The sequence below is a fragment of the Camelus bactrianus genome, chromosome 7 (genome assembly GCF_048773025.1).
Source record: "Camelus bactrianus isolate YW-2024 breed Bactrian camel chromosome 7, ASM4877302v1, whole genome shotgun sequence".
Classification (NCBI taxonomy): domain Eukaryota; kingdom Metazoa; phylum Chordata; class Mammalia; order Artiodactyla; family Camelidae; genus Camelus; species Camelus bactrianus.
The window spans coordinates 10,600,992-10,628,450 of record NC_133545.1 but is presented as its reverse complement, the minus strand read 5'-3'; the positions used below and the strand labels follow the sequence as shown (position 1 = coordinate 10,628,450).

The 27,459-nt window shown below is 49.3% G+C and overlaps 2 protein-coding genes across 8 annotated transcripts in view; one reads left to right on the top strand and one right to left on the bottom strand.

The window, feature by feature from the left end:
- The window catches only part of TRPV5 (transient receptor potential cation channel subfamily V member 5), a 31,684-nt gene extending 6,291 nt beyond the window's left edge, over positions 1–25,393 (bottom strand). The window contains exons 1-16 of one of the 7 annotated variants that reach the window (XM_074366892.1): positions 25,097–25,393; positions 24,880–24,985; positions 23,334–23,480; positions 22,742–22,854; positions 22,205–22,347; positions 19,815–19,957; positions 19,563–19,685; positions 18,951–19,088; positions 18,570–18,668; positions 18,252–18,427; positions 17,705–17,851; positions 15,044–15,256; positions 2,215–2,301; positions 2,042–2,118; positions 1,623–1,788; positions 1,359–1,425 (exon numbers count right to left, since the gene is read on the bottom strand). In XM_074366892.1, coding sequence (XP_074222993.1) covers positions 1,359–1,425; positions 1,623–1,788; positions 2,042–2,118; positions 2,215–2,301; positions 15,044–15,256; positions 17,705–17,851; positions 18,252–18,427; positions 18,570–18,668; positions 18,951–19,088; positions 19,563–19,685; positions 19,815–19,957; positions 22,205–22,329 — 1,561 coding nt within the window. In that variant the 5' untranslated portion in view covers positions 22,330–22,347; positions 22,742–22,854; positions 23,334–23,480; positions 24,880–24,985; positions 25,097–25,393. Of the gene's footprint in view, positions 1–1,358; positions 1,426–1,622; positions 1,789–2,041; positions 2,119–2,214; positions 2,302–15,043; positions 15,257–17,704; positions 17,852–18,251; positions 18,428–18,569; positions 18,669–18,950; positions 19,089–19,562; positions 19,686–19,814; positions 22,158–22,204; positions 22,565–22,741; positions 22,855–23,333; positions 24,833–24,879 lie in introns of those variants that run through there. The other 6 variants (XM_074366891.1, XM_010957035.3, XM_045517297.2 and 3 more) reach the window with 6 other exon arrangements.
- Positions 25,394–25,523: 130 nt separating this feature from the next.
- Positions 25,524–27,367, top strand: LLCFC1 (LLLL and CFNLAS motif containing 1). Its single transcript, XM_010956742.3, has 2 exons — positions 25,524–26,663; positions 27,180–27,367. The coding sequence occupies exons 1-2, from the start codon at positions 26,510–26,512 to the stop codon at positions 27,356–27,358; spliced, it is 333 nt and encodes a 110-aa protein (XP_010955044.2). The 5' UTR covers positions 25,524–26,509; the 3' UTR covers positions 27,359–27,367.
- Positions 27,368–27,459: the final 92 nt, after the last annotated feature.

Here is a 27,459-nt window from a genome sequence, read left to right as displayed (position 1 = left end):
ACTGAGCAAATGAAAGGGCTAAAAGAAAAAGCACCTTTAAAAAAACTCTCAGTGGCCTCTAGATAACCATCCATCACTCTGAGATTTCCTGGGTGAGCTCGGACCATCATGAAAACGTTTTCCCTGTGCCATGTGTAGCCTACTGCATGGCAAGGGGCATCCTGGAAACTGAAGACAGCATTAGAACCTCTAAAAGACGCCTCTCTGTATGGGGAATGGAAACGTAAAATTAGGTGAACCCAAGAGCAGAACGAGACTCTATGACAAAGCATTGCTCTGCAACAACAAAAGAGAGTTTAGGAGACCTGCAAAGAACGACTCTGTTACCATTCCCTCAGCTTATATATGCATAGGTGCAGGTGGAGGAGGGGGTGGGGAGGAAGGGTGCATGAGGAACACTCCAAACAGGCAGCCTACTACAGTTTTACCCTTTTCAGATCATGGTTCAGATCATGGTGTATTTTTTCAGTCTACTGATTCGTAGGAACCCCCGTTAAACAGGGGACTGCCTAGGACAGGAATGGTGTTCTCAGTGCTAGAAGCCATGGTCTTTTAGGGTTGGGGGTCTTCACGTATCGTCAGGCACATCCACTTGTCTTATGGATGTTCAGCTGCAGACACGGAGGACTGGGTTAGAGTTGCCACCTTTTGCTCTTTCTCTTCTCGTCTTTCCCTAAGAACTTTCTTCCACGCGTCACTGCTGCTGGCCTGCCCCCTGCTCTGTCTCCGTCTCCTCTGTTCTTGCTGTTCCCTCTCTCCTCTCTCTGGCCCTCTCCCCATGCGCCCTGGGCACACTGGCCTCTCTTCTCCAAGTCTCTCTCACGACTTTTGTATTTTCCTCTCTCATTCTTTAAACTCCCCAAACGCTTTTTCTGTATCTTCTTTTTCAGATTCTTTCCTTTTCTTTCAACTTTGACCACACATAGAGGGGAAAAAAGGGACTACATGTATTGTTGAATGTTTTCTGTTTCTTCTTCTGAAGTGTAAACACAGAGAAGTGAAATACTGGTCTGTCTGTTTGCCTACACCGCTTTTCGCGACTGGCCAGTCTTTCCTGTTTAATGTCCTTCTCCCTCCAAAGCCCTTTTTCTATCTCTCCTTTAATGATCTTGGAGGGCGGTTAGTCAACATGAATGTTATTGGCCCAGAAATTCAGAACACGTGGCTCTGCCTTCTGAGTGACCCTCTTTCTATGGGTGTGAGCGTGCTTTTCCATTCACTTTCCACCGGGGGGGGGGGGGGGGAAGAAAAGCAAAAAGGAGTGCAAATGGGAAATGAGAACTGAGAGCAAGAGTGAGAGAGAACTTTCTGGAAAACTGGATCCCAAGATCTGGTAGAGGAGAGAGCGGTGCTCTTACCTGAGGCGAATCCCAGAATAACCACAGCCATCAGCCAGCAGAAACGCAGCAGGTCTCCAAAAATCATCTACGGAAAACAGAGAGGGGAGGGAAGGTAGGGCTGGTCCTTTCTCCACCTGGCTCACAGCCACTACTGATGATGATCGGGAAGCCACCATAGTTCCACCAGCTCCACTCCGAGTAGCATCTTCCTCTTTGCTCCCACTCCCTCCCTGGGTCTGGGAAGGTCCAAGGTCTGAAGCCAAAGGAGACAGCAGCACTGACCTTCTGGATCATGATGGTGAAGGGGCCCAGCATCTGGAATCCTCGGGCAAAGTACATGACACTGCACCAGCCCAGCACCAGCGCGAAGGACATGGGCACCACCTCCCCGCTGGTGCTGGTGAGCCGCATCACCATGGTCACCAGCACCAGGGAGGCGTAGGTGATGCTGGGGGGAGAGCAGGGAGTGGGGAGTGAGAGGAGGGCTGGAGATATTCTAGGTCCCCCCCCCACCCAGCACGGTGCTGACTCTCGTGGGTCCTGCACACTCAGGCTCAGTCTTTACACCTAAACGGGTGATCAGTCACATATCCAAACCCACTGGAGAAAACTCCCAGGAGGTGAGGGTCCCCGAGAGTGACTGGGAGACCCGGAACACTTCTGGCAAGGGAGGGCAGGGGGCCGGAAGGAAGGACACTCACGTGATGACGTGGAAAGGCCCCCCGAGGACAGTCTGTCCGAAATAGCGAGAGAAACCAACCCTGAAGATGTCTGGGATCTGGGAAAGGCGGGAAACAGAAAGGCAATGTGGTCCACCGTGCAGCCCGAGGCCTCGGCGGGGGGCAGCCTCGGCCGGGCCCCAGCTGCATCTCACCTCCAGTAACAGGATGACCACAGCCCCAAAGACAGTCATCAGCTCCCCCACCAGCCGGATTTTATCCTGCTGAGTCACGTAGGCCTCCTGTGGAGAAAAATTCAAGATAAGAAGTGCTTTCTGATGGACTGAGAGCCAAATCATTTTGAGAAAGTGGCCTAAAGCAGCTAAAGTCTGTCCAGGATGAAGACGAGCTCCCCTTCCCGTCACCACCACCCTGCACTGTATTTGCCATCGTGGCTAAACGTGGGACCAGGAATTAGTCTATGAATCCAAGGCTGACTATATGGAGGCTGCACATGCTAATAACTTGAGTTACCACCTGGCAAGTCACCTTTTATATACATGTTATGAGCAGTAATTTATGGTGTGTATAGCAAGGGGCCGAGGTCACATTTCAGAGCATCAAGTTAAGAAGGCTAAACCAACAGGAAGAAGCATTAGTGGCTTGGGCTGGTTTCAGCTATGCTGAAAGTCCAGCTTTTCCAATCTCATTGTGGTTTCCAACAGAAGGAATATAAACATATCACAGAATTCAGGTTCCAACACGGACCCAGGACCTACTAGCTCTAGTGAAACCTTGAATCAGTCACTGAAACTCCCTGAGCTTGAGGTTTCTCATCTGTAAATCAGAGACTATAACCCTTCTCTCCTAGGGTTATTGTGAATGTTAGATAATGTATCTGGATATACTGTATGACCGTAGAGCGCTACAGAGATATCCACTGTGATTTTATTATGATTTGGCAATACAGAAAAGGAAGGGCTAGAGACACTATATGGATTTCAGTTCTGAGGAACAGCTCTACCTTATCCTAAATGGCAGGTGTAGGTATAGTCCTAAGGTCAAGACGGAATAAAAACCATCTTCCCTCTGCACACTTTACTTCACAGTCAGAGGCCTGCAACATTATCCAGATGTAGCGATAAAATTCTACAATAAGGCTCCTTAATTTTTTGTAGTTATGTGCCCATCTGAGAACACCATAAACTATGGACCCTATTCCATATAGATGACATAATTCTCCTTTAAATTATACAAATAATTCTAACACACTCAAGTATCCTTCACACTTTTGGGGAACTCTGTTCTCCACCGTCACATCTCTGAATTGTGCACCCAAGACAGGGGTTGAGAGTCCCTGGGGATGATCTCAGCTGGGGAGGGTGTGATCCCACACTGGGTATGAGAAACGCTAACCATCTCTGCTCTGCTGATGAACTGGAAGCTCTAAGCATCCCTCTGCAGGCTACCTCAGCCTTGTCCTTGCTGGTCCAGTGAGAGGCATAGCTTTCCAAATAGGAAGAGACACGATGCAGTAGAAGGTGATCTATGGTATAAAGAAGGCGCCCACCGAGAGTCCTGTGGCCGCTCAGAGCGTGTGCATCAGCTCTGAAGCAGCCAAGGACACAGCCTTTAGGGAAAAGTAGGACCAGACTTACGAACAGACGGTGGAAATGTTTCAGGTAGATCATATGGGATCTACCACTACGTGCCTAGTGGACCATGTGGTCTAGCAAACTGCCACGAGACTCCAGTTCCTTTATTATTGTTGTTTAAAGAACTGATGTTCTGTAAACTGCTCTGACATTTATCTCTCTTGAGAAACTGGCAAATTTTATTTTAGCCTATAGTGGGACATTTCCCTTTTGCCTTGCTTCCAAGGAAGCTCAGAGTTTGTTTGTTTAATCACCAGCTCCCGCAGCTATCTTTGAATGCCCTCTCCTCTGCCCTAAAATTCAGTTCACAGGTCTTGTTCTTTATCTTACTGTTCCCATAGCCCCTGTCTTTCGTTGTCAAATAGGCCAACTCTTTTTGAGAATCAGGTAATAAGCAGTGGGATAAATAGTAAGTGTGTTAACTGTGGAAACAAAATAACATTAAACACAGAAATAAAATAACAGTATCTGTGCCATATATGTGCTAAATTTTTGAATTTCTTTTCAAACTTTGTACCTTGATTGAGTTTGTCTGGAAAACTGCCGCCAACCTTTCTTTGGCTCAACTAAGAAGAAAAGGACTGTGTGTAATTTAGTCTGGAGAGTTGTGGGGATCAGAGCGCCCCTAGAGGAGAGCGGGAGAGTGGCACCAGCTCTTCCCTCGGGAGATGAAAAGGTGACACTCCACCTAATGGAGAATGTTGGGACGGTTTTGGTTACTACAGTCTCCTTCTGGGGTTGCCCCTCACTACCACCCCTTTTTTTGTTCAACAGACTCTTTATAAGTAGGAGTTTCCCTATTTAGGTTTACAGTGAATAACAGAGGTATCCAGAGACCCCAAGCGTTTTGCCTCTGCTCCAGCTGGGATCCCATTACCCTAAAGCAGCTGCCTCCACCACTCTGTCCTCAAAGGTCCCCTTTTATAAAGCAGGCTGCAGGGTGCCACAGTCTCCCGCAAGCCCCCTTCCTTTCTGCTGTCCAAGACCACCACACAGACCCTTCCGCAGGGCTTTTGATTGCTTTTTTTTTTAACTGCCCTCTCTGGAAAATAAAAGGTAATACACATGTGTGAAAGTTACAATAAAAGTAATGGTAGTTCATACAACTCAATAGCAAAAACAAACAAACAAAATGCAATTAAAAATGGGCAGTGGACCTTAATAGACATTTTTCCAAAGAAGATTTACAAATGGCTGACTGGTACAGGAAAGGTAAGAAGGAAAAGTCGGGCTGGGCTAACAAGATAAGTCACAAATCTAAGTGTAACAAGTGTCGGATTACTGATCTGAGTTCTGCTGGGCTAACTCGTAAATCTAAGTTAATAAGAGTCAGTTTGCTGATTCCCTGTTCATGTTTTTTGCTAGCCAGCTGGATTTTCAAAGAGACATATCTGGCCTTGAAATGTTGCTTTGCTGCCTCCCTGCCTCTACTTTTGGTAATAACGATGCTGCTAAAGCTGTTCCATGCCTATTGGCCGAACACCCCAAGCTTGTAATTAACCCTATAAAACCTCATGCACACGTCTTGGAGGTGCTCAGAGCTTCAGAGAGAAGCCCCTCTGAGCCCGCAGGTGTAATAAATCTAAGTACTCCAACCCTCTGAGTGGTGCTTGTTTCTTGGCTGGCCTGTCATTTCCGAAACAAAGGTACTCAGCGTCACTAACCATCAGGGAAATGCAAATCAAAACCACAATGAGATACCGCCTCAGACCTGTTAGGATGGCTATTATCAAAAAGGCAAGAAGTAAGTGTTGACAAGGATGTGGAGGAAAGGGCATCGTCATGCACTGTTGGTGGGAACGTAAACTGTTGCAGCCATTACAGAAAACAGAACAGAGCTTCCTCAGAAAATTAAAAATGGAACTACCACAAGGACGAGCAATTTCAATTCTAGGTATTTATCCAAAGGAAATGAAAACAGAATCTGGAAGAGATATTTGCAGTCCCGTGTTAACTGCAGCATTATTCAGAGTAGCAAAGACATGGGAATAATAATAATAAGGTGCCCATCAGTAGGTAATGCATAAAGAAGATGTGATATATATTTATACAATGGACTATTATTCAGCCGTGGGAAAAAAGGAAATCCTGTCATTCGTGACTTTATGGATGGACACTGAGGGCATTATGCTAAGTGAAATAAGCTCAACATTAAGACACATACTGCATGGTATCCCTTATGCAAGGTATCAGAAAAAAAAAGTCAAATTCCTAGAAACAGAGAGTCGAAAAGTGGTTGCCAGGGGCTGAGGGTGTGGACGAAATGAGAGATTGCTAAGAGAGTAGAGACTTTCAGCTACGAGATGAATAAGGTCTGAGGAGCTCATGGTAAAACATGGTGACTCTAGTTAATTACACTGTATTATACAATTGAATGTGGCTAAGAGAGTAGAATTTAATTTTTCTCAACAACAACCAAAAAAGATAAATAATGAGGTGATGACTATGTTAATTAGCTAGATGTGAGGAATCCTTTCACAGTGTATCCAGTCACTGCGATGATCACTTTAAATATCTCAACACTTCCATTTGTCAACCGCACCTCAATAAAGCTGAAAAAACAATGGCTAGTGGGCTTTTAAAACATTTTTCTTTTCTTTTGATTGCAAGGGGAATTCCAGTGTTTCCCAATGACGTGTAATGTTGGCTCTTGGTTTGGAATAGATACTCTTTTTGAAGTGGAGAAAGATTTTAGTGTTTTAAAAATGGACAGGGACATTAAATTTTAACAAATGACTTTTTGATGTCTGTTGAACTGATAATAGGAATCCCTCCTTAATCGACCACTCTTGCACCTCTAGGATTAAATCCAAAACTCAAAGTGGTAATGAGTTTTTCTTTGAAATGTTTAGAATTTTATTCTCTCGGGTGCTGTACGCCAAAAATTGACACAACATTGTAAACTGACTATACTTCAATAAAATAAAATAAATAATTTTTTCTTGAGTTAAAAAAAAAAAAGATTTCCTATCTTTATTGAGGGGCCAGTCCACAGCTTTCTAGATTTGTGGTTCTTATGAGAAGCTTTTGGGATGAAGGGGATGTTTAGCAAAGTGAATCAACAGTGAGAAGGTTTGGGGATGAAGAGAATGTTTAGCAAAGTGAATTAACAGAGGTCCTCAATCTCACAGTCCTGTTCTTTCAGCCTTCCAGCTCTCCCGAATGCTCCCCGTGCCCTCAATCCACAGTACCGCTGCCTTAATGCACACCCATGGCGCCTCCCACCTACTCTACCCTGCCCCCATCCCCCCCTCATTCACCCTACTCCTAAGATCTTTCTCAAAGGCAAATATCCTCCCATGGCTCCTCTGTTTAAGACTTTTCCTAGTTCCACAGTATTTTCAGAATAAAAATGAGGGAGAGATAGGAGTGATGGGTATTCTCCAAATCTTCATCATAACAGCAATTCGATAGATAATGTCTAACTCTAATTCATGAACAGAGACGGAAGCAGTGCAGAGGTAACAAAAGGGACTAAGAGTTTAAAGAAGTAAAAGCTGGTCGCCTCCAGGAAGTAAGGCTTGGGCGAGGAGGCGCGGGCCAGACACTTGCTCTTTATTATACCTGCCGTTTGATTTTTAAATCATGTGCATATATTCTATTACTCACCGTGAGATAAGAATAAAAAATAAGACTCGGTTTACCAAGCGTGATGTACAGAACCCTTGCGGGTGGCACACGTGTTCTTTCAGTTAAAAGAGTTCCTTATCGTGAGATAAGAATTAAAGTAAGACTCAGACGACCAAGCACGATGTACTGAACCCTTGCTGGGTTGGCTCCTGCCCGTGCCCCTGTGTTCTGTGTGAGCTCCGTCTACACTGAATTATTAGGGTCCTCAGTTGTTAAGTCAGGCTTTTGTGTGAACTGTGCCCTTTTCTTGGAATGCCCTCCTCTGCCAATTTTTACTTAACCCTCAAGAGTGAGGTCAGAGCACCCCTCCTGGGTCTCCATTCCTGCCCCTCCACGCCAAGTCAGTTGTCTCTCCGGTAGGAATGAGGTGCCCGTCTGTGCACAGCCCCTACCCTGCGCACTGTGGTCACAGACACAGTCCACGTCTCACCAGTTATCTTAGAGCTTCACGAGAGCAGGGACCTCTAACCCCTACTCTTTACCCACAAGGCACAGAGTAGATGCGGCTCTCCTAAGAAAGGAAAGAGGAAGATGGGGCGGGAGAGGGTCAGCAGGCAGCTCCAGGCTGAGCATGGTCTGAGGGTTGCAGAGGGCGGTAAAGGGGGAATCAGGAATCAAGAACGGGGCAACGGATGACAAAGATTTCCAGATTCCTAGCTCAAAGTCACCTAAGCAGGCCTGGCTAATAATTCGAACATACTCCTCCCAACTCTAAAAATAAATGTCTGTTAACGATGACTGTAATTCTTTACATCTTTACATGGCTTAGAATTTCGGGAGTTGTCAACAGGCAGCTCCCCGGCGGAGGCTGACCATGCCTACTTTGTTGAGAACTGGCCTAAAGAGATTGCTCCCGCCTACCAGCTGGCTGCACTCACTGCCTTGGGGGAAATGCCCAGAGGGGATGCGCACAGGAGAGCCCGGGTACCACTGTGGGGAAGGGCGGGGGACGTGCAACCGCGAGGAAGCAGGAAGACCCCAGAAACAGTCGTCAAACCCCGTCCGAGACCCTCTTTTCCTGCCCAGGATTCTTGCAGAGGAATTAAGTTCCCAGAAAGAGACCTGCTGGCTCACAATAAAGAGCTATCCTCAGCCTCCAGACCGTGCAGGGGCTCCCACCAGCCTGCCCATCAGAATCAGCCGGGGAATGTTTGTCACAACACACACGCCCAGGCCAACCCTGGGGATGCCAATTCAGTTCATTTGAAGCACAGACCTGGCATCTTCCTTTTCAGATGTAAATGTTTCTGCTATGTACCCCAACTTGGGAACCATGGGGCCAAAAAAAGAGGAAGATCTCCTGGTCTCCAACTAAGTCTAGCTTCCAAAGGTTATTTTATGTCCTAGTCTCTGTATTTTCTCGGGAATGTTAACTAGGGAAATGTCTGCTCTCTACAGAGGAGTCCTTACCCAGTCCCACGGAAGTATGGCTCACCCTGTACAGCAAAATGTAATCACATCCAAAATGGGGCCTTTGATCAAAACTAGAGAATTGACAGCAGCTCAGCTCAGGTGGGAGGCAGTTCCATGTTGACTCCCCGTCCCTGCACTCCAGCCTCGCTTATCCTGGCAGGGAAACATTAGGTGAGCCCACGTGCAGCCGAGTGTGGCAGGCCCCGGCTAGCTCTCTAAGCCTGGACACATGTGTTTCTCACGCAGTAGGTCCTCTAAGGAGGAAGACTGAGATCCAGCACATCACTCTGGAGGGAGAAATGGCCTCGCTTCATATTAAAGGTGAAGGTTCTGAAGTGCAGCAGATGAGAACCCCAGTCCCAGAGCTGCCCTTCCTGGCTCAGCGTCTTTGCCAAAGTGCTCAACCTCTCTTGACCTCAGATCCATCATCTGTTTTGTTTTTTTTAATTGAAGTCTAGTCAATTCACAATGCTGTGCTAATTTCTGGTGTACAGCATAATGACTCAGTTATACATAAAAATATATTCCTTTCCATATTCTTTTTCATTATTTGCTATTATAAGGTATTGAATATAGTTCCCTGTGCTACACAGTAGGACCCTGTTGTTTATCTAGAGTCACCGTCTTTAAAATGGTAATAATAATTTAATTTACTTATTAGGATTTCTGTGAGGATTACATGGGATAATGTTTTGTCATCAAACTGGTCCACAGAATCACAGCATCACCCAGCAACGAGTCAGAAATGCAGAATCCCAGGGCCCACACCAGCCTCATTGTCAGAATCTGCATTTTAACAAGATCTCAGAAGCACTGGGAAATGCAGGCAAAGTGCACAAAGCCAGCACTCCATAGATTTTATTTTTACCTGCTAGGCTCCCTGCTTCTCCTCATCTTTCCTGTCTTTAATTTGCTGTGCTTGTTCCAAAGTGAGTTAATTAGGACCCCTGAGTAAAGTAGTGTAGAGTTGGAGAGCAGTTGGGTTTCAAATAACTGTGGTGCTCTGGGCTGTTGAGAGCTTATGAGGAATCATGATGTGTAGAAAAAGCAATCCTATCAATCGTGACAGGTAGAGGATGATTTAAAATAAATGGAAACTTGTGAGTCATTCTGGCCATATATCCAGAGGAAACTCTAATTCGAAAAAACACATGCACCCCAATGTTCACAGCAGCACTACTTACAATAGCCAAGACATGGAAACAACCTAAATGTCCACTGACAGGTGACTGGATAAAGATGTTGTGGTATGTATGTGTACACACACACACACACATACACACACACACACACACACACACACACACACACACACACACACACACACACACAACGGAATACTACTCAGCCATAAAAAAGAATAAAATAATGCCACTGGCAGCAACATGGATGGACCTGGAGAATGTCATACTAAGTGATGTAAGCCAGAAATAGAAAGAAAAATAACATACGATATCACTTATATGTGGAATCTAAAAAAAAAAACAAAACACAAATCAATGTATTTACAAAACAGAAACAGACTCACAGACGTAGAAAACAAACTTATGGTTACTAGAGGGGAAAGGGGGTGGGAAGGGATCCATTGGCAGTTCAGGATTTGCAGACACTATTATATATAAAATAGATAAACAACAAGGTCCTACTGTACAGCACAGGGAACTATATTCAATACCGTGTAATGGCTAATAATGAAAAGGAATATGAAAAGGAATATATATATGCATAAGTGAATCACTATGCTGTACACCAGAAATTAACACAGCATCGACTATAAATCAACTATATTTCAATTAAAAATAAAGGGCTAATAAAGATAAAATAAAATAAAATAAAGGAAACCTGTGAGTCATTCCTGCCACATCCCCTACCTGTCTGTATCCAAGTCACTGAGCAGTAGTGATGATTTTACCTTCAGTAAGAATCCTGATGCTAAGCCCTTCTCCCAATCTCCCCATCACAGCCGTAGGCCAATCCACCACTATCCTTGCTTGTTAAAATGTAATATCCTCTTAACTGGTCTCCCCACATCCTCCCTGGCCCCCTCAAACCTGTTCTCCACCCCCCACACAGAGACATCCTTCTAAAACAAAAGTCTTATCAAGTGTCTCCCCTGTTTAAAACCCTCTGGGCTTCCCATGACCTTTGGGATAAGGAGTAACATCCTCCATCTGGCCTGCAAGGTCCTGTATGATCCGGGAAGGATCTGCCTAGGCAGCCTCATCTGGAGGCTGCTGCCCCAGCTCCCTACAGTCTAGCGTCTTCTTTCAGTTCCTAGATATTGGTAAGAGTCTCCCTGCCTCAGGGCCTTTGTGTACGCACCCTCTCTGCTTAGAACTCACTTTTCACCTTGAATTTGTACCCAGATCTTAGCTCAGTTCCCTTTCTCAGAGAAGCCTTCTCTGGCCTCCTAGAGTCTACAGGTCCTTGTTATAAGCTCTCTCAGCACCCTGTCCTTTTTCTTATTATAAGGAAAAAAAAATGTGAATTGTAACTAGCACAGGTTGTAATGAAATATCTATTCACTTACTTCATGTAAACCCACCTGTAAGTGCCAAAAGGGCAGCAATTACTTGTGTTCTGCTCAGACCATGTAGAATTTCCAACATCTACCACAATGCTCAGGCCCCACTAGGCTCTTGGTGATCACTAGTTAAATGAATGTGAAGCAATTTGAAGAAAGGGGCAGTGGAGAGATCAAGGAAATCTTCAAGCCACAAAAAGGAAATCTGATGATGGGAGATCAATGCTCTCTTGCCAAATAGCACATCGGGGACCTAAGCGATGAGGGTGACAGACTGCAGACAGGAAAGCTGGAGCTGAGTAGATCTCAAAGGTGGAAGCCGGTAGCTCTCAGCCCAAGGTGAGTATCAGAGTTACTCAAAGAATTTCTTAGAAATACCATTGCCAGGGCCTCTGCTTCAGATAATCTGATTTGTTAGATGCGGATCAGCTTAGGAACAGGTCTTTTTACCAGCTTCCCATGTTTCTAATGTGTAGTCTTGGTTTAAAACTACTGATCCAGCATGAGATAGGATCAGCCCAAGGTCAACCAGCTGTTTGGTTTCAGAGTTAGAATTAACATCTAAGCTGCCTAATCCCAGACTTTGAACTTTCTGCTCACCCAGCAACCTGAGAGCCCAGGACTACAGTGCACGCTGTTCTGCCTAAACCAAGCAGACCTTGAATGGAGACAGAAAATTAATTAATTAATAGAGTTGTGGGGAAACCCTGGAAAAGCATAACTTTTAGGGCTGAACAATGAAGCACCTTAGAGTGGAGATGCACACTGAGATATCTCCAAACCCTCACAGAGATCAACAAACTCCACCCTCACGTGTCTGCTGCCGCACAGTTCATGCCACCTCACAGAAACAAAGGAGCACTTTCTCTCAGCTTGGCTGTCTTGAGATGGTGTTCTGAGCTGCTCTCATGGAGCTCAGCAACTTTTCTAGATCCAATGACATTCACAGGGGAACTCCTACAATGACTAAGCAGCCTGTGTGTGTCCAGATTTATTAATATAATTGGATATAATCTGGAGGAAACTCTCATTCAAAAAGATACATGCATCCCAATGTTCATAGCAACACTATTTACAATAGCCAAGGCATGGAAATAACCTAAATGTCCATCGACAGATGACTGGATAAAGAAGTTGTGGTATATTTATACAATGGAATACTACTCAGCCATAGAAAAGAATAAAATAATGCCATTTGCAGCAATGTGGATGGACCTGGAGATCCTCATTCTAAGTGAAGTAAGCCAGAAACAGAAAGAAAAATACCATATGATATCACTTCTATGTGGAGTATAAAAAAAGACACAAATGAACTTACTTACAAAACAGAAACAGACTCACAGATATATAAAACTAACTTATGGTTACCGGGGGGAAAAGGGGAGGGAAGGGTTAAATTGGGAGTTTGAGATTTGCAGATAATAATATATATAAAATAGGTAAACAACAAGTTTATACTGTAGAGCACAGGGAACTATATTCAATATCTTGTAGTAACTTACGGTGAAAAAGAATATGAAAACGAATATACATATGTTCATGTATGACTGAAGCATTGTGCTGTACATCAGAAATTGACACAACATTGTAAACTGACTATATTTCAATAAAAATATATATACAAGAAACATAATTGGATATAAAAGCATTCATTTGTCTAAGAAAATCTCTGTGGGCTAACGAAGATGGTAATAATTGCATTAATCAAGTCAAGACCCTGTACTGGTGCATTTTCATTTTTCTAAGACTTTCAAGTAACAAAGAAGTAGGAAAAAAAAATAATTTCCTATTATTGAACCAATGTAGTGCACCACGAAAGGAGAATCTTTCAAATCCTGGTGATAAGGTTGGGAGCCCTGGATCTAATCCCAACTGACACTCTACTGAAAAAGAGGAACGTAGGTATTCCATAAACTCAGGACCACGGCTCAAGGGGTAATGCCAAAAACCACGGACCTTCACTAAATGTTTTTACTGATGTTCTTCACTCTTCCAATCCCTTACAGCAGCATTCTTAAGCCCCTTTCCTCACCAAGAAAAGAACACTTGAAAATCAAGAATTTTCTATTTAGGCCAGAGTGGCTTTAACCAAAGTAGAAGGCAAAAGGGTCAAAATGCCAAAGGGGAAAAGAAAGGAACAGTAGAGAAAACAGAAGCATCGACAGTGCACTCAGCTATAATTATGCTCCATCCAGTCCTCAGGCAAGGGGAGGGGTCTCCTAATAATAATAAAGATTACAGGGGTCAAAGGAACAGATCTGTACGTAATTAGTCTGGCCCCAAAGAGAAAGACACACATAGGGAGGTAATCATTTGTTCAGCATCACTCAACCCCTAGGCCAGAAGGCTATCTACATTCTAGATCCAGAAAATCCCTCAAGTAAGTTTGAAACAAAGCAAAGTTGGAAAAGAATGCATCTGGAACACAGGGTCAGGATCATTGGGAAAAGTCCAGCCACCCCCAACTCGTTCAGGTTTACCCATTTCCTGCATGCCGAGTCACTCACCCGTCTCACTCAGGCATCTCCTAAATGTCCATATGTCCTGTCGTGTGGTCCTTACACCAGGGACAACCATCATGCCCAGTCTGAGATGCGTGGAGCACAACTGCCCCCAAGCGCAGCTTTGCTGCCTCTGAGACAGCCCTGTCACACTCTCAGGCTTGTCTTCCTCAGGCAGCAACCCTGCTTTGTGCGAGACAGGTGCTCTGGATACTCAAGGACACTCTATATATACTGAGACAACTCGAGAAGCTCTATATATACTGAAACTCTATATATACTAAGACAACTCGACTTTCGGATTCAGTGAGGCTCTGCGCCCTGTTCTTTCTCTGAGCATCCACTGTCTGTGGTCTAACTTGACTCTTACTCTTTGCTCCTTGACTAGGCAGGCAGTTTCTGTTCTCTTTCTGACCCAAACAACCCCTCTTCCTGGTCCAAGTGGAGCTATACCTGTGGCTGGCCCATCCTGCACTGGGCATAAATCTCCAGTCACTGAGCTCTTGGCAAAATTCTTCTTCCTCTATCTTTTGCTTTCTACCCGCATGCCTGCACCCCTTCTTGGCTGTTTTCAGGTCCCTAGGACAGTAACTTTGGTTACCTGTGAACATTAAATGAACCTAGTGTTGAATGGATGTGCTCTGGACTCACAAGCACCTGCTCGTTCTCTTATACCAAGGAGAGTTTGCTCTCTCCAACAGCAGACTCTTACATCTACTCAGCCATCCTCATCTCAGGCCTCTGAAGGACCCCACAGAATGAAGGCCCACAAGAGTAAAAGGGACCTCAGAGATATTTACTTCCACCTGCTACCTAATCCAGGCATCCTTTCGCAGGGCATCTGACAGGTAGTCAGACGGCTGACATCATCGCCAACGCGGTCTTACTGACAGTGCTCAGAAGAGAACGCAGGCCAGAAGGATGTCCGTGTTACCCTCATAGACCAGAAACAGACTCAGAAATGAAGCTGGAGCGTGACTTTCCTTTCTTTAGAACAACAGGGTTTCCGCGGAAGGTCACACCACAAAGGCCTTGTCCTCTTTGTAAATGACAAGAAATTTTACAAATGTATGGCATTTTTAATACCAAGCATTCTTTCAAAGTTAATGGGAAAGCCATCACTCCTGAGACAAGTCCACTTTTACTCCTTAAGCCCCATCTCTGGTCCCCCTATCTCATGCCTGATTTCTGTCTGGGTAATCAGGAGTGGGCCCCTGCTGGAGCCCAGTGAGCGGTACCCATCCCGTGCAGTTTTGCTCTGGTTTCCAGCACGATCACCCCAAGCTCTCCTCCCCTTTCATCCCCTTCTGGGAAGAGTCACCTGGAGCAGTTTCTGTTGGAGGATGGTGATGTCTCGGGAATTTGTGCGGTTGCTACAGCGGGACTTGAGGGGACGGTGGATGCAGCACATGGTGAAGCAGATCATGTAGAGCACGTACAAGGTACCCAGGATGTAGAAATACGGCCTCCCATATTTCTTCCACTTGAAGCTCACCAGCTGCTTCACAGGGGTCTGTTCCAGGATCTGGCGAGCCTGCCGTGGAAGAAGAGTGTAGCTTGAGGTGACCAACGTAGTGAGGGTGCCGGATGCCCCACTGGGTCCCAGACAGGCAGGGCCGTCATCAGCACTACCATCCATTCAGTGAGTCTGTCATTTCTTTTGCAGACAACTAGTAAACCTCCCCTATGTGCTAGGCTTCGTGCTAGTGCCGCAGATAAGCTATTACAGAAATCAACACAAGGACCCACAGCCCCATGGAGGCTCTGAAGGATGAGCAGCAGATGGTTCAGTGAAGGCAGAGTGAAGGAAGATTATTCCATGAAGTAGCAGCAGGTACCAAGGTAGGAAGGTGTGAGAAGACACTAGCAGGAGAGATGTGGTTGGGGACATGGCAGAATCTGTTGGGAGTGATGGGCATGGGTTATAATGGATGAAGTAGCTAAGGGTCAGATCATGGTACCTTCTGAATGCCAAGGTTGACTTTGTTTTCTGAAAGCAATGGGATGCAATTGGTGGGGTGGGCGGGGTGGTGGTGGTGTTAAGCAAGGAACTAGTCAGATTTGCTGTAAAAGTGTTGCAAAAAAAAAATAATAATAATAATAATAAAAGAAAGGGCACCAAGGCATCAAATCTGAGCATTCTGAATCCAAGGAGAATGAAATGGTGGTAAAATAAAACTATCATCTTTATGTGCTTATTGTGTGTCAGGAATTGTGATCTGGTTAAGAAGCTATCTCTATTAATGTTCATATGTTTATGGAGTAAATCATACTATACAAATTTTTCATAATGAAACCATTGGCCAGAGAGGTTGATTGATTTTTCAATAATCAGTTGGCTAAGAGTGGCAATTGATCCAAACCCAAATCTGTCTAACTAAAAATACACACTTTGAATTAAAAATTATTGTAATATGCTTTCAATTTGTGTTTCGAACTACTAAGTCTCCTATGGAAAAGGACTTTTGTGTTGGTAGCATATTATTAATTGATGTAGATCTATTTTAAAATCGTTTTCCATTACCTAAATTTACACTGACATTTTGGTTGGTACTATGAATGTACTTTAAAGTAATAAAGTTTAAAATATTTCAATCATTCTAATAAATAAATAAATGCATTGTAGAGAGGCACAACAGAGGACACAGGGCGTGGGATGTGACCGTAATCCAAGGCACATGGGTTAGTGCTCGGATGTAAGTAGACAGAGAGGGAAAGATACTCGAGGAGGAGGATGAACAGCACGAGGTATCTGAGAAAGCAGGAAAAGGCAGAGTCAGAGCATAGCTGGAGGGATCAACCACCAGCACAGAGAATATCTTTTTCATTGAATTTACAGGGAAGAAGAGAGACTGGGCAGTTTCCAGCTCTGCTTGGCAGGAGGACAAAACAAGAAGTTGGAGGTGCTCCAGCCAGAGGGCCTCTGTTTCATCATAGGAATCTGGTTCTCCTGATGGAGCTCAAGGCAAAGGCAGTGAGGGATATAAAAGAGGCTAGAAAGGAATTCTGAGGGAATAGAAAAGTAGCAGACCAAGACAAAAATAAAACCTGGAAGAGAAATGTGAGAGCCAGCTGAAATCAGACACCACGGATTTGAGGGTGCCACCATCCACCAGAGGGGCTGGGGTTCCAATTCCTGAGAAATCCTGCTCAGCGCATGTCTGTTTCCAGGGACACTCTCTGAGGAAGTTCATCTGTAAACTGGCCACTCTTGCCCTGTCCTCTTTTCATTAGTACCAGCAATCATCTGGGTTTGACAGCTCCAGGAGGAGTCCTGGGAGATTGACAGGTGGCAGAGAAGCAAGGGGAACTACGTTTTGCTGTGATCTTGGGGGTTCCAGGAATCAGGAAGTGTTCTCCCTCTCCATTGGTCTTCAACAAATTTTCCCTTCCCTCATATCACTCGATCCAGTGCGTCTGACTGACCTACATGTTTCTCCCTCTCTGGAAAGCTCTCTTTTTCCTCATCTTCCCGGTGATTCCCAGCACCTCCTTGAACCCCCCACTCAAGCATGTGGTCTGTGACATCTTTTCTGGTCCAGCCAGGCCAAGGTAACTCAGCCTCCGTTTTGCGGCCACTGGGCATAGCACAGAGACAGTTTATGTCGTACTCTATTACAAGTATTGAGGACGGGGGCTGGAAAGGGACAAAGTTGACTGACAGGAACTGGGTTTCATTTATTTCTGTATTCTCAGTTCCTGGCACAGTGCTTGGGACCCAGTAAGAAGCTCAATATGCTGAATGAATGAATGAATGAATGATAGGAAGCAATGTCCCTTTGGAGAGTCCCTCATATGCAACATTAAAAGGGACAAGCGCTAAGCACAGAGAGAGAGGAGTTAGGAAAGGGGTGTTGATTGCAATTTTCTCCCAAAGGTCCCAGGAGTCTGTCCTCATCCTCATCTCTGACAGGGCAGGGAAGTGTCTGGAGCCCAGGATCTCAGACAATGGACAGCCCCTCCTCCTCCATGGTACTCATACCTCCCGCTTCTTGGAAGAGACCACGAGCTCTAGAAAGGACACATTCTCTCCCCAGGAGTCGATCTCCGTGAGGTCGTAAAGGGTGGAGGTCAGCGGCCCGCACGTCCACTGGATGTGCTTTCGCTTCTGCATCAGGTGCTGGAACATCTGAGGGGACACAGTAATGAGCTGCAGGGTCAGCGTGTAAGGAGCTGGTCAAGGGGAACAGCACGGCTGAAGAGGGGCTGTTGCCCAGTCCTGGTGACTGACGGACAGCTGGAAATTGACAAGCCTCTGTTTCCATGAGCCTGCTTGTCATGTTTTGGTTATCTTTCTTTCCCACAAACCCTATCAAGCTCTGAAATGAGAAAACAGGCAAAGAGAGCATAACTTTGGGTTCCCATAGCAGATAATCTAAAGTAAGATTCTTGAATCCTCTGGAGTCAGGAATTCCCAAGGCTGAGGACTTTAGTGACAGAGCCAGGAATAAGGGAGCACCACCCTTTGGGGGAGTTTGGGAAGAAGGGTCCTGAGAAGGACATGGTGGGGCTGGGGGAGTGCCCCTCACCACGGTGTTGCCCTCCACTCCGGCCAGCTTGAAGGGGGTGAGGCCCTGGTGATTGGGCACGAGCTCCAGGGACTGCAGGCGGTCCCCACGCCTGTCGTAGGACAGCAGCAGGTTGTACATCTGGCAGGCAAAGGTTTTGTTGGGCTGGAGGACAAGGATGTGCAGCACTGTGTTTCCTAGGGAAGGACACGGGTGTCACATGGCCCCTGGGACCAAAGTCCCCGATGCTCCCCGTGACCCACTGGGTGGGCCTGGGGGCGGCCCGAGCCCCTCCCCTCACACCCCCAGCGTCCCCGCCCTCCTCAGCCCGGCTCTTACCCAGGGAGTCCTGGGCCCGGATGTCAGCTCCGTGCTCGATGAGCAGCCTCACGATCTCCTCGCTGCCCATGCAGGCAGCAAAGGACAAAGGGTGCTCCCCTGGGGGTGCAGAGGGCCCCGCGCCATGAGCATGCAGGCTGGGATGGGCAGTCTCTCCAAGTGACTGCCCCCTCCCCCATCTCAGCTCTGGGCCTGGGGACACTTGTCAGCAGAACCAGAGACAGGGGTGGTGCAGGGGCTGTGGGGTGGGGGGTTGGCTCTGGCCTTCAGCCCTGTGAGGGCTGACCCCTCCCAGCTTCCCCAGGCGTGGAGCCTCCCCTGCCCTCCCTCCCTCTGCTCCTGCCCGCCTCCCCGCCCCCCGGACCTGGCCCTGGCTCTCACCAAAGTAGATGAGGTTGCGGGGACTGAGGCGGAAAGCTGAGCCTAGAGCTCTTGCAGACACGCTGGCCCCGTGGGCAAGCAGGGCTCTCACCAAGTTCATGTTCTGGTTCATGATGGCTATGTGCAGTGCCGTCTGACCTGGACCAGAGAGCCCTCAGTCACGGGGTCTGTCCCCAGTCGTCTCGGAGACACAGCATCCCCCGGCTTACAGGAGGTCCCTGACAGACCCTTGCATGGATTTCTGTCCTTGGCTCAGCAGAGTGGCCTGAGACCGAGGGCACCTCATCCCTCAGGCAGGGCACTTAGCTGTTTCTACCGCTTATCTATTGGAGGTGGCATATAAAGGTCACACTTCGGTGCTACTTTGAAAGAGACAGAGTTCTGTCCTTCAGGGGACATGAAAGAAGTTGAAAGGAAATAATCAATGGCTTAAGGAGGTCACGGATATTCAAAGTCAAGACCAGGACCTCTGTCTTCCTTTCAACTCAGAAGAGTCCCTCTTGAACCCTCCATCACTCCTTCGCCAACCTATCCTCAGAGGCCCATCTTAAGAGATGACATCAGACCCTCCCCTGGCTGTGTCCACCTTGAAAAATCGTTAAGGTTCCTCACCTGCAAATGGCTCACGTATGGTGGGCTCCTTGACCAGCTCCGGGGCGGCCTCCAGCAGCACCATGGCGGCCTCCAGGTTGTCATAGAGGGCGGCTATGTGCAGCGCGGTCTCCCCCAGAGCTCCTGGAGCAGAGCGGATTGAGACAGGAGCATCAAACACCTCCCACAGACACTCCCCAAGGCCCTTTTGCAGAAACCCTCAGTGTCTGGGGGTGGAGGCACAGGGCTCTGCCCCAACCTCCATCGTCCCACCTCGTTGCTGAAAGTCACAGGTTTGGTCCACCAGAAGCTCCTTCAGGACACACAGGTCATTTTCCTTGGCTGCCCGAAGCAGAGGAGACTCTCGGATTCTGGGAGAATGAACTTGAGTCAGGTAGAGACAGCATGGTGAGAAGCTGAGAGCAGAGAGGAAGGAACAGAGACGGTGCCTGCCTAGGACAGACACTGGTCACACAGAGTGTGCGGTGACACACTGGAGAGTTGTTTCCTGGACTCTGGCTGAGGCTCGGACTGGGGCGAGAGCTTGTCTGAGGCTCCCCCTGTGCTTGCACTTAGGGGGCCTGGGGGCTCAGCCGAATGAGGGGTGTCATGCCCGAGGGAGGAGGGCCTGGACGGTGGAATGGGTGGTCCTGGTGGCCCTGGCCAAGTCAATCTAAGCTGAGCAAACGTTCGGAAACTTGGGGATCTGGAGCAGGTGGAGGAGAGAGAATTTCTGCCCAGGTTTTACCCATGCTCCCAGGCCTGCTGAACCGGCTCTCTTTAGCCAAGGGGAGTTTGAGAGATAAGAAGGAAGCTGAGAGGGAGAAACGGGCCAGCTGTTAGAGCCCCTGGGAAATGAGTGCGCTGCTGAATTCTGACTCCCTCTGGGGTCAGGTCAGGGGGCTGCTGAGGTACATGTTCCTGCTGGGTGGAGGGCAAGTTTGAGGTGGGGTGTGCTGGCTCTGTCTCTTCTGTGGTTTACCCTGAGACCCAAGGCTCTGGGCTTCTCTGAGCATGTGCGGCCCGGAGAGGATCCCCGGGGAGATACCCGTCCTGTGGTACCTCTGCCGGTTAATCTTTGCTTCTCCCCTGCCTGCACGAACCAAACAAGAGATAAAGCTGCAGCCAGCTGATTCCTGCCGGGCAAGTGTGTGTTGGCTCTGAAGGTGAACACAGGGTCTGGGAGGTTGAGGGTCAGGAGGAGAGAGATGAAAGGCAGATAAACAGACAGACCAGTGGCTCCCGTGATGTCCCTTGCCCCAGATTCCTCTCTTCCAATGGCTCCATAAGCTGATGGGAAAAAGGTTTTTTTTTTTTTTTTTTAGTAGAAGATTTTTTATCTCAAGGCTGAGATAAGGTCTGCCCCTCAGGGAAGTGTTCTCCGAGGGGCTGAGGAGTGAGGACAAGCCCCCGCCCCGTCTCACCTAGACCATCCATGTGAGGGCACTCAGCCCAGAGCAACCAGGGCTGGGATTCCAGAGCTCTCTCCTGGACCGAGGGTTCTGCACACAGCCTCGGCTCTCAGGACCCTGGCCCCCTGCCCTCTGCAGAGGGAGTTCCGAAACCCAGCACTCTCCCGAGATGGCCCTAGTTCCACTTGAAAGTCCGGAGGGAGGGAGGGAAGGGAACTAAAGTTTCCTTAGCAGGGCCTGGGATGGGAGGTGGTGAACAAGCAGAGCGCCTTTCCCAAATGAGGCCTCAGACAGCACCCAGGGCCCGCTGCACAATGTGCAAGGCCCACAGCAAAGTAAAACTGCCGGACCCCTGGTCCAAAAATTAAGAATTTTAAGATGATGATACAGAGCATTCAGCCACATGCTGGGCTCTTCTGAAGGAGTTATGCCACTGGAGAGGCCATGTGCTCCTGACTCCAGCCCTGTCTGGCCCCCAGATCTGCTGGTGGCAGCTCTCTGATGGGAGACAAGTCTCCCAAACACTGAGGCAGAGGCCTGCCTTCAGGACGGCTAGCTGCTGGTCTTCCAGGCTCTGGACCTCAGGGCTGGCCGTAAGATGCTCTCCCCTTCCAGGGATACCTGTGCCCCCAGACTGTCCCAGGAACAGACACGGGCCTCATCTCTGTACCCGTAGGACCTAGCACAGCCCTGAACACAGGAGACTCATAAAAGATAGATGGTCTACGTGGGTCCCTAGTGGGACTCCCTGACGTCGCCTGGGTTTCCCTGGTCAGCTGGTCAGCTCCAGGCATTATACAGAACAGAGTTCTCCCCTGTCCCCACGCCATCAACTTGCATTCTCATTCACAGCAATTCCTCACTTTTCCTCCTTCAACCAACGAGTCTCCTAAAACTCACAGGCTCTCAGCCCTTCCCCAGCAACCTGTTCCCCAAGCCTGCACCTGCCTGTCTCCACTCCTCCCCTGCCACGCACCCTGGCCTCTTCTGTCTGGTCCCTCTGGAGCCCCCGAACCTCCTCCCCTTTCACTAGGTTAGAGCCCAGGCAGCACTCTGCCCCCACCTTCCCATGGCCCAAGGCCACACCCTCCACCGCCACTGACAGAGGTCGCTGGGCTTTGGTAAGGGGGTGGGGGACTGGCATCCCAGTGCCTGGCACTGAGCTCTGGGCTGCTCTCGTGGGGAGAAGGACCCAAGTGGGCTGGAGGGTTCCAGGCTCGGGGGGGGGGGGTGAAGGGAGGGGCAGCCTACCTCTTCTGCTGCAGCATGTAGGCCTCGTCCAGACCCTGATCCCGGTCTTGCTGTCCCACCAGCGAGGTCAGAAGTTTCTGGAGTTGGATCCAGAGTCCTCTTGCCTTGGGTGGAGAAGCCCCCATGCCTTCTCCTTTCAGGCTCTGACAATTAAGTTCCAGGGATGTGGTTAAAGGGAGCAGGTCTAGGACCCAGCGGCCCCTGAAGGGTGGTCGGCTGGGGCTGGGACTGAAAGAGGATGTATCTCCAGTATGACGTGTGTGCAGTCTGCGGCTGTGGGGTGTGGGTATGTGTGCACGTGCACTGAGGGGACTGGGACCCTGCCAGGAGAGAGGCTTTACCTGGAGGGGGAGGAGCTCTTTCTAGAGAGAGTCCTTGGGGGCACAGAGCCTGGAGGGGAGGGAGGAGGGAGCCTGCTCCTGTTGATAGGCTAGGGCGGCTGAGACCAGGAGAGCAGAGGGGTGGGGCAGAGGAATCTGGACGGGGAGCTGCAACAGCGCCTGCAAGGTGGGTCCCACCAGCACAGTGAGGGATTACCTGGGATGCAGGAGAGTGCGGAAGCCAAGCCCTCCAGCTCAGCAATCAGCAGGTCCGAGTTTGAATCCTGGCTCTGAGTCCTTGCAGATCAGTTAGGTGAGCTTTCGGTGCATCTGCAAGATCAAAGTATTACCCACTCTCACGAAAGTGTCAGTGAAGCACAATCGTAACAGCTCAATGACTGTTGACTCTCCTTCGACCGAAGGGCTCAAAAGACCCCAGGACTGCTCCTCTGAGCTGTGGCCGTCCCTGCCCTCTATCCGGCAGCCCTGCCTCAAAGGAGGTTTCCTGGCTGCCCCTCCTCTGGGAGAAGCCCAGTGATTTCGCTTCCCTTCCAGCCCCTCCCTGCCAGTCGGGGGAGACCCCAGAGAGCCCTGTGCGTCCACAGAGACTGAACAGCAGGAACTGGGCGAAGGTGGAAGAAATCGCGGGACTCTCTCCAGGAATGAGTCAACAGGAGGAGTTTGAGTAAAGAAGATAAGACAGTGTTAAATTATTTTATGGTATTAGTTTCTATTTCTCTTCCTGATTGTTTTCAAAGAGGTATATCCATATTATCAAATTGGAGTCACTCAATACATCAGTGAGGTACCTGGGAGCCAGCTGAAGGTTCTCTTTGTATTTCCTGAGTGAGAAGACAGAGCACGGAGAAGTAGGTGTGATTACCCACAGCTGGTGGCAAAACTGGAGCTGGTCCAAATCAGCCGTCAGACCTCGCTGCTTCTGGGGAACCTTCTACCTAGAAAGAGGAGAGGCTTGGGTGGAGATAGGCTGGGGACCCTCCCCCTTGGGGGTCTTCAGGAGCAGGGACCCCTGTCTTCTTTTGCTGTAAGAAAGAGAGGGCTCCTCTAGAGATTGAAGGATGGACAAAATAACCTTTAGAGAAGGACAAAAACTGAAAGGAACATAAATAAGGAAAGGAAGAGGAGGTGCCTGAGACCAGGAGGAAACATGCTCTCACCCAGGGAGGGGGGAGATGCTGGCTGGCCAGGGGGAAGGGTCACCTTGTGGGACATTTTTCTGCTTTGCTGGGGGTTGGGGCAGTGTGGGGCTGTAATGACCTCCGAAGCCTTGGGACTTCCAGTCTAAGGAGATGGAAGGAGCGATAAGGGTGAGGTGGGGGGTGTAGATGAGCTGATAAGCAGGGGCCGGCGAGGAAAGGAGCACCTGCCCAGGAAACACTCAACCCATAAAGCCAGTCCTGGAGAGAGGAGGGGCGGGAGGGCCCGGTCAGAGCCGCACAGAGCAGGTGCACGGGGCTGGCCATCAAGGGCACAGTCTTCGGTCCTCGGGTCCCGGGGGAAGAAAGGCACCCCCCCCCCACTTCCCCAAGTTCACCTCTGGTCTCCCCCTCCCACTTGTGCTCCTTTGCCTGCACTGTCCCCTCCAATGGGAGGGACAGGAATAAGGTGCCTGAAGGGGACGGAGCTGTCCCACCTGGAAGGCTGGAGATTCAGAAATGGCTTCCTAATCTTTAAGGAGTTCTCTCCTCTTCTGTCCTCTGGCTTCCTTCCCCATCCCTCCATCCCCTTTGTCAGAGCCTGCATCGCCTCCCTATTTTCTCTTCTCTCCTCTGATCCATTTCTGTCCTCCCTCAGCTTTCTGTGGGCAAGGACACCTACAAACTCTCTCCCCTCTGGGTAGCAGCTCCCCAGCCCGGTGATGCCTCTGGGTCTAGTGCGAGTCCTTAAGCACTGGTCTGGGGCCCCTCACCTCACGGTCGTGTCCCAGAGCCCCTTGGTGCCAAAGCATCCAGACCTCTTATTCTGATGGAATAAATAATAGGAACACCCATAAACCTGAAATTCAATTTTTAGGTCTTACACTCCCACCCCACCTGCCCACAGCCTAGGGAAAGAATTTGAATACAATACTTTAAAACATTAATACTGACTGTCATCGGATGGTGAGAGTACTAGCCTTTTTGTTCTTCATACTTTTTTCCCTTTGTACTTTTTCAATAAGAAAAAAAAGTAAAGGGGTTCCTGGTTTCCAAGGAGGATTTATCTCCTCAGCACAGGGCGTCAGGCAGGTGGGTGGTGAGGAAATGGAGGAGTGGTGGTCAGGGCCACCGCGGTCTTTCTACCGCCCCTGTAAGACAGCCCCCACCCCCAGCTGCCCTCCCCACCAGTACTCACAGAGCGGGAGATGGCTTCTCATTTTGCTGGGAACCCAGAGGCTCCTCCCCAAAGTAGCCAGGGGGAGGTTAGTAATTTTTTTCCATTCAAGCATCATTTCCTGATCCTGCAGGTCAGTGAGTATAAGGGAGGGGTGAACAGGGTCACTCCCTTACCTGACTCTTGCCTCTCCCATCATCATGTGACCTCCTGTACCACTCCCCAGTCACCCTGTCACCTGGCTTGGATCATCAGAAAGAAGACTGGAGGCAGTGTCGGCTGTCCAGGAGAGACCCTCCTGGATGCTAGCGTCAGCAGCGTCCATGGGAGGGAAGTCCCACATGCCCCTTCATTTCCGAGCTCCCCTCTTCAGAAGGGGGGCCACATTTCTGCACATGTCCTCGCCCCTGCATTCGGCGGTTCATTCAGGTGTGGAAAGCATGGACACCAGGAGTGGTGTGAGATGGTGGTGATGGTTCCAGTGGGTCTAAGATCCCCTCCCATCTGTTCCAGCGCCCCTCCTGTGGCTCATGGCCTGTATCTGTCTCTGGTTTTCTGGGGCAAGCCTTCATTCTGTCTCCCCAATGCCACACCCCCTGCCCACCCCCCTCCCACCCCAGCTCCAGGAAGCAGATGCTGATTGGCCAGTCCATTACCGCCAACAGGTCTGCGCTCACCAGGGTCATGGGCAGGGCAGGTATTGGGACATGAAGGCAGTTTCTTGAGATTTGTTATTTGGGATCCTTGCCTCTGCCATGCTGGTTTTTGTCTGAAGACTCTAATCCTCCCACCCTTTAGAGACTGAGACTCTAACAACCGTTCCTCTGCATCTGAGAGAACAAGAGGCTGTGAAATGAGGGTGTTCAGTCTGTCAGTACGAGAGGGCAAAGGCTGGGAGAGGGGGAAGTCTGGGGGAGGATGAGAAGAGACAGCAGTTTCCACTTAGGCCCAGCGCACTCTGCTCTCTGTCTCTCACACACAGAGCAGGGACCTTCCCCCTCCTCCACCTATGCCTCCCCCTCCCTCATTTTTGATGGACCCGAGTTTCATGCACAGCCCAGGATGTGACAGTCCTCTTTTTGACCTCCCGTCTGGGCCTCAGCCTACACAAGCGGCTTTCCTTCAAGAAAGGCCGCACAGAAGAGTGTTGGCAGGTGTGATATTTAGAATCTAAAGAGTCAGTCAAGAGTTCTGCTCTGCCCCCTATTCTCTGTGCAACCTATAGTGGGCGAGTCATTTCTACTGTGAACCTCAGTGTCCTCATCTCTATAATGGGTATGGCCGGACTATGACTTTGAGTCCTGCTTGCTATGTGGATCTGACAGTACAATGGATGTGAAAGGACTCCACACAAACTCTTAAGTCGTCGCCATTGCTCTCCACAGGATGGCCCCCTCTGGTCATCTTAGAAGCTTCTGTTGTCCCCTGCTGGTGACTCTACTCTCTCACCTGCCAACAAAACTCTCTGGTGAGTCAGAATGAGGGACAGGCCATGGCTGTGATGTCACAGAGCTCATGACGTCAGAGGTCCTATGGCAGGGAAGGGGAGAAAACGGTGCTGGGAAGGGGTAAGGGCCAGGACAAGGGACAGGGGAGGGAGGTGGGGGGAGCCTGCCCGTCACGGGGGAGCAGGGAAGGCCACCGGCAGCAGATGGGCAGGCCCATGACTTCCCTGGGCGCCCAGCTCCGCAGGGCTGCGTTCCTAGCAGCCGTCCTGCTGCTGCTGCGGGTGAAGGGGGTGAAGCCTCAGAAAGCGAGCCCAGCCCCCAGCGAGAGGCGTCAGGAGGAAGAAACGCTGGCTGCCGGTAGGTGAAGACAGGGCAGTGCCTGGGCCAGGGCTGGAGCTTCTTGCAGTCAGTCCCACTTGTCAGGCCAGAGTGGAAGCCGAGACAGGTTTGGGGCACGTGTGATCACCCCCGGCCCTACCCCTGCATCATGGGTGTCGTGGAAGGGGTCTGGGGCAGGGGTTCCTTGCCCCAGAAACTGCATGGGGCTTTCCTGGGGGCAACCAGAGGAAGAAGGTCTTTGAAGTTCATCCTTCTCTAAGATGGTCCCCAGCCCCCATCAAATGATGTCACACATTGGAGGAGGCCGTTTGAGTTGGCAAGGGGGTGTGTGAACACCTGAGGTGGGGCTGTGGCTGCACACGGAGCAGAGAAGACCTCCAGATGGAGCCTCACGTCTGTGGTCAAGGACAAGAGTGTGCGGACGGTCGGGCTCCCAGAGTCTCCGACTTCTTCCCCTCTCCAGTGCAGACCAGGGGCAGGGTGGGGGCGGGTTACAACCAGTCCTTTCACGCCTTCCCCTCTCCCCTGCTCCAGACCAGGATCGAGAACAGTTTGAAGAGCACTTTGTGGCCTCCTCGGTGGGCGAGATGTGCCAGGTAGTGGACATGGCCCAGCAGGAGGACGACAGGACATCAAAGACGGCGGCTCTCCGGGACCACCTGTTTGACTTCACCTTCTGCTTTAACCTGGCCAGCATCATGGTTTTTTTATGAGGGATGCTGAGGCGGAGGTGGCGGCCTGGTTCCTGGATGAGGACCTGGATATCTACCTCCGCTTCATGATAGCGTACTGACCGTCTTTCCCCATGGGGCTC

Coding starts and splice junctions, on each gene's coding strand:
- LLCFC1 (XM_010956742.3), top strand. CDS start 26,510: ATGGGCAGGCCCATGACTTCCCTGGGCGCCCAGCTCCGCAGGGCTGCG. Junction 26,664..27,179: donor GGAAGAAACGCTGGCTGCCG/GTAGGTGAAGAC, acceptor CCCCTGCTCCAG/ACCAGGATCGAGAACAGTTT.